The sequence below is a fragment of the Pediculus humanus genome, genomic scaffold (genome assembly GCF_000006295.1).
Source record: "Pediculus humanus corporis 1103172108279 genomic scaffold, whole genome shotgun sequence".
Classification (NCBI taxonomy): Eukaryota; Metazoa; Arthropoda; class Insecta; order Psocodea; family Pediculidae; genus Pediculus; species Pediculus humanus.
The window spans coordinates 61902-68607 of NW_002987848.1; the positions used below are offsets into that span (position 1 = coordinate 61902).

At 36.9% G+C, this 6706-nt stretch overlaps 1 protein-coding gene across 1 annotated transcript; it reads right to left on the reverse strand.

Moving 5' to 3' along the window:
- Positions 1-3937: 3937 nt before the first annotated feature.
- Positions 3938-5694, reverse strand: Phum_PHUM507360 (Pupal cuticle protein 20 precursor, putative; the record flags this gene model as incomplete). Its single annotated transcript, XM_002430966.1, has 2 exons — positions 3938-4180; positions 4312-5694. 2 exons carry the CDS (start codon positions 5692-5694, stop codon positions 3938-3940), a joined length of 1626 nt encoding a protein of 541 aa, XP_002431011.1.
- Positions 5695-6706: the final 1012 nt, after the last annotated feature.

The window sequence follows — 6706 nt, forward strand, 5'->3', positions numbered from 1 at the left end:
TTATCGATTTATCGAATTTTTGTTTTTATTTACCCGCTTGTAACCGTTTCGTGATTTTTCATGAACGACAGCAAAGTTATGCATTTTTTTATTTGTTTTTTTGCTTTCCCTTGCTTGATTGAATTTTTATCAATCGTGATAATATGAATAATAATAATAATGATGATGATGATAATGATAATACTTCACACCTTAACGATAAAATGAAAAAACGAAGAAAAAAAAAAAAACAAAAACATTTACGATGGAGAAGAAAACCGTATCGAGGCAATTAATTATCGTGCGAAATACACTGAAATGACGGTTTCATGAACCGCAGCAAAAGGTAGGCTGGAATCAGCATTTAAAAAAAAAAAATTCAAAATGGAAAAAAAAGGGAAAAAAAATTGTTTTCCTTTTTTTTCCTTTTTTTAAACTCCAGCGTGCGAGAAAGCATTTTCCCCGCCAAAAAAAAAAAAAAAAAAAAAAAAAAAACAAATTAATGACTTTTTTTACGCTTCGAATTTTGTTCCCTTCCCTGCCCCTCTTCTCCCACCGTCACCCTTCCCATTTTATTTTTTATAATTTTTTTTTTCCTGTCTCTTCTTCTCTCCGCCCTTCGCCCCCACCCTCTCCCCCTTTACGTTTCGTACGAATCAATTTTTTTTTTTTTTTTTTTGCACGCTGACGTTTTGAATTGTATAATTTTTTTTGTAATCTTTGTCGTCATCAAAAACGAAAAAAAAAAAAAAAAACAATTGAAACACGATTGTAATGACCTTTTGGAGAAATAATAATAATAATAATGATGATAATTTTTTACGTTGCGACAAATGCAAATATTCATTTCGAAAAAAAAAAAAAAATTTTTCCAGGTGTCGTACGGACGTTGTCGAATACCGTAATGGAAAATGACAGGACGAAAAATGGGAAGGGAGAGGAGGAGAGAAGAAAAGGAGGTGGGAAATATTAAAATATTCGTCTTACCTTACACAATATTATTATTATTATTTCTTTACCTGGAGCGTCCTTTGAAAATTTCTGGAATTTTTTTTCCGTTAATTTTTTCTCGATTTTCACTTACCTAAAAAAAAAAAAAAAGAAAAAAAAAAATTAAAAAAATTTGTATTCGTTTCGAGAATCTCTCTTTCTCTCTCTCCCACTATCCTTTTCTTACTGGCTCTCTTCTCTCTCTCTCTCTCCCTCTCTCTATTTATCTTCATCATTATCCGATTCTTTCTCTCTCTCTCCTTTTCTACCTGTCTCTGTGTACTTTTCTTTCCGTCTGTCAGTTTTCCGCCTTTTTACATTTTTTCTCCTCATCTCTTTTTATCTTTCCTTTACAATCCCTTCTCTTCCCCTCCCTCCCTCCCTTACTCTCTCTCCCTCTCTTTCTCTCTTTATTTACCGAAGGTAAAAAAAAAAGTATATTTATATTTAAAACCTACGTTTGGTGAAAATTTAATGACGTTGACGTTTTTTTATAATGAAAAAAAAAATGACGGCGTTGACGACGACGACGATGACAAAATCGTCAATAATTCATTTTTTTTTTGCTACGGTTACTTATTTGCTGTTATTTGAAATTCTTTAAAAAGAAAAAAAAACAATAAGAAATAATTTTTTTTCTTCTCCCCCCCTCCGATTCCCTCGTCATAAATAAAAAAAAAACTTATTACATTATCGAATGCGTACTTTAACATCCTTTTCCACCTTCTCTTCCCCTCCTCACTCCCCCCATTTACTCCGCATTAAATCGTAATTATTATTATTATTTTTTTTTTTTTAAATTAAAACTTTCGCTCTTTTCGTAAAAAAAATAAATTTAATTTTTTTTTTTTTCTCCAAAATAAAAACTCCAGGAAATGAAAAAGAAAAAATTTTTTTTTTTTATATTTAATTATAAAACGTTGAATTTAAATTGAACGCGGTTAATTCTCCAGGTTTGAAATTATTAAAATAATAATAATAATAATAAAAAGAAAAATCGCGCTCGACGAGGTAAAAAAACGGACAAAAAGAGAAAGAGAAAGAGAGAGAGAGAGAGAGATAAAAACTAAAATGCCTATTCATCATCATCATCATCATCCACGCAACGAAACATTTTTTTTTCATCGTATCTCCGTCGACTCCTCCCCTTTCCCCTTAAAACCCCTTCTATCCATTTTTTTCTCTTACCCTTTCCCTTACCCTTCCCGCACCTGAATTTCTTCGACCTCCCCGCAAAATTAAATTTTTTCATTCATTTATTTATTTGTTTGTTTTCTTTTCTTCGATTCTTTCGTTTTTTTTTTTAAATTTTCACGGTTCGACATTTTTTTTTTTCTACAACAATTGTTTGTTATGAATATTTATCACACGACGAATTTTCTCCCCTTTTTTTTCGATTCGCACACGCACATACACACGCACGATTCGCACTTCATTATTATTATTGTTTTCCAGTGAAAAAAAAATAAAAATAAAAATAAATAAATAAATTTCGTTTCGTTCCGTTTCGCTTTTTTTTTTTTTTTTTGCTTTCATTAACGCTTTTTTATCCTTGGCAAAGGAAGCTTGGGTACAAGGATTCGGAGAGAGGGAGAGGGAGAGAGAGAGAGAGAGAGAGGGGGGGGGACAGGTGCGCCTACACGAAGACCTGGGGTAGGGGGAGAAGAGAAAAGGAAAGAGTACGAAACGTTTGACTTCCGGTTTAAAAAAAAAAAAATTAAAAGTTATTGGTAAACGCTGCCAAAACGACGTCAACAAACGACAAACAACAAACAACAAAATTCGACGCGATAGAATTAAATTTTTTTATTTTATGAAATAAATGGGTGGGGGATGGGAGGGGAGGGGAGAGGAAGGGCGGAAGTGAAAAAATTACTCGTAAATTATATAAAATGTTAAAAACGTGATTTAAAATTTTTTTTATCGATTCCAGCCAGACAACAACAACAGCAAACAATTCCTTCGCGTTCGAAAAACGTTACAACGAATAATCGACGGCCCCATCATCATCATCATTATTATTATTATTATTTAAAAGAACCATAATATATTTTTCCGACAGTTGAAAAATTTTTCCATAATAATAAAAATAAATTATCGAGAGATTGTTTTAAATTCGTTTCCCTTAACACAAATTTAAATAAACTCGAAAAATTTTTTCTCCAGTATTGCCGCCACTTACTACGCCACTGCTCTTTAAACCACCACCTTCACCGCCATCTTCGCCGCCATCGCCATCGCCATCATCATCATCATCATCATTTTCGGTTCAAATAAAAGAAAAAAAAATTACCAACACGCGATAATTTTGATGAATTCGTTACGTAATCGGAAACGATGATTTCCGTTCGATATACGATTACGTATTTCCGTTTTTAAAATGATTGATTAATCGAAAATTTATCGCCTTTGCGAATAAACTATTCGTAAATTTAAATCAATTTTCTTTTCCTTTTTCTTTTCTCTTTCCCTTTACGTTCCAAGATGACGACATCAATCATTCCACAGAAAAACGATGAAACGGATTACAAATCCAACAATTTAAAATAATTGAAAAGGATAACAGAAGCGAAATAAGGATATTTTTCATTTTTTATTATTCGGTAATCTTTTCCAGTTGATCGTTCCAAAAAACCCGGTGATCACGTAACCGTATGACGTCGTAATATATAAATAATGATAATTATTATACGTATTTTATTTATAAATATGAAAAAATGTATAAACAAATATTTTACAATGAAAAAAGTTTTAGATTTCCAGCCGTGAAACAAATTCTATGGAAACCGGAAACGTCCAACAATTATTAAACATTGGAGAATGATGAAAAACAACTTTCTGGAATTCTAATTTTTTTTTGTTGCGAGAAATTAAAAAAAAAATTGAATTCCAGGTTTCTTTTTTTTTTTCTTTCCATTGAAAATCAATTAGATTTGATTGTGTATTGTCGACCCTTTACGAATGTTATTTAATAAGGTCCCTCTAATCCTCCAGCGCTGGATTGAACGTTGGAAGTTCCTTCGTAACGAATTTGAGGTTGGAATCCTTGTTCGTCGGCGTGATACTCTACGACTTGGGTACGACCGTCGGGAAGGAGTACGTGATAAGCCCCCTTGGCGGATTCGTTATCTCTTGCTTCTTGATGTCCGAATTGAACGCCGGATTGTTGAGCGGCTTGTACTTCGTAAGTGTACTCGTAATTGGCGGGCTCCTTTAATTTTACATTCGAATAGAAGATGGGAGTGAAAAAGTTTTGCTGTTTTAAATGTAAATGCATCTTTCGGCGGTGATACTTACGGCTAAACCGGGTTCTGTTCCGGTGAGGTAAGCTTCCGGAGAAACTACTGAGTCAGCAGAAGCACTAAAACCGTTTCCGAAACCTGGGACACCGTATTGTTGGGATACTCCAAAGCCGCTTCCAAATCTAGAACCGGAAGCAGCTCCAAAACCAGAACCGGAGGAACTACCAAAACCAGAACCGGCGGAACCACTAAATCCAGAACCTGAAGAAGCTCCAAATCCAGAACCGGAAGAACCACCGAATCCGGAACCTGAAGAAACACCGAATCCAGCGGATGGAGTTCCGTACCTTTGGGAAACACCTGATCCACTACCAAAACCAGCGGAGCCAAACAAACTGGAAGATCCTGATCCAAATCTAGATCCGAAACTAGTACCAGCACTGCCGAAAGATGGGGTTCCGTATCTTTGTGAAACACCGAATCCACTGCCTAAACCTGCAGATCCGAAAGAAGATCGAGAAGATGAACCGAAAGAAGAACCTGATCCAAAAGATGTTCCTGAACTTCCGAATGCAGAACCAGATCCTCCAAAACCAGAACCAGATGAGGAACCGAAACTGCTGGATACACCAGATGGAGCTCCATACTTTTGGGAAACACCAAATCCACTGCTCGAACCAGCGGATCCAAAAGAAGATCGGGAGGATGAACCAAAAGAACTTGATCCAAAGGATGCACCCGAATTTCCAAATCCAGAACCGGAAACGCCTAATCCAGCACCGACGGCTCCAGCACTTGGAGCACCATATCTTTGAGAAACAGCGAATCCACTGCCTAAACCAGCAGATCCGAAAGAAGAACGGGAAGATGAACCGAAAGATGAACCAGATCCAAAAGATCCTCCTGAGCTTCTGAAAGAAGAACCAGAAGCTCCAAAACCAGAATTTCCAACGACCGGAGCTCCGTACTGTGTGGAAACTCCAAATCCGCTGCCAACACCAGCGCCTGCGGATCCAAAAGAAGTTCTAGAAGAAGAACCAAAGGAAGATCCAGAACCAAAAGAAGAACCAGAACCAAAAGATGAACCAGATCCAAAAGATGACGAACCGGATCTAAAAGATGATCCAGATGAAAGAGAACCAAAACCGGATCCAGAAGAACCAACAGATGGAACTCCATATTGTTGAGAAACTCCGAAACCAGATTGACCACCGCTTCCGAAAGAGCTCACGGCCGGAGATCCGACAAAAGAACCAAATCCAGCAGCACCAGACCCGAAACCACCATCGTGTTGCGAATTGTAAGAAAACGATTTCGATCCACTTCTGTGAGAATGAAACGACGATGCCCTACCGCTACCAAAACCACCCGAAGACGATCCAAAAGCTAGCGAGCTTTGCGATGGTGGAAGGTAACCTACCGGAGGTTCGGCCAAAACCCCAGCCAAAAGACCGCAAAATGCCAAAGCTATTATTTTAACCATCTCGCTTAACTCCGTTACCGCTTTTTCCTCAATCACTCTTGTGTGTTCGTCGCGTTTCAGGAGTCCACTGAACAACTTGCGTATCCATCGCGTATTTATATGAGAAAATCCCTACGAAATTCGAAAAAGTCCTCAACCGATATTTAATCACGAAAATGTAAATTCCCCTTCCCCCCCGCAAAAATCAAACTTGTTACTCCCCCATCATCATCATCATCACACCCGGTGGTTTGAATCCAAACATTGCGATTAACAAATCGTCATTGCCACCGGCATATTGGTCATCTCATTTCATCGCATTTACTACACATCCCTCCTCGCACGTCACACATATCGTACCTAAAACTCTTTCTACCATATCAAGGTGACTAAAAACTGGATGAACGATATATATTTAATAGTAATTAACTTATCCGGAGGTCACTTGTCCATTTTTTTTTTTTTTAAATACCTGAAAAACTAGTCCAGCGCTGGAGAAAAAAAAAAAAAAAACTTGTGATGAAACGTACTCCAGATTATTTTTTTTTTATTACCAATTTGTAACACAGCACAACCAAACTATTTTAACGGGGTGAATGAGGGGGGAAGCGGAGGGAAGGGAGGGGCCCCCAAAGTTTTCGCACGCAATAAATCGTATTTTGTTTATCGTTCGATTAAATTCAAAAATTTTTTTTTTTTGCGACAGAAACTTAACATTAACGTGCCAATTTTTCCGGGGGTTTTTGCCTTCGAAATTTTACCCCCAGAAAAAAAAATTTCGAGGGAGGAGGGGAGGGAAGTAACGAAGCTCCATCATTTTTCCCCGCTCCCTCGAAACTTTATTCCTGATTTTCGCATCGTGCGAAAAATTTTCAAAAAAGAATTCCGAATTCGAATCCAATGTGATGTTTCGCGCACAACGTCACACAAAATTGAAAAATGAAGGAGAAAAAAAAAAAGAAAATCGTGTCACATTTTATTGCGGGGTGACGTTTCCCAGTAAAAAAAAGGGGGGGGAGAAGAAACGATTTTC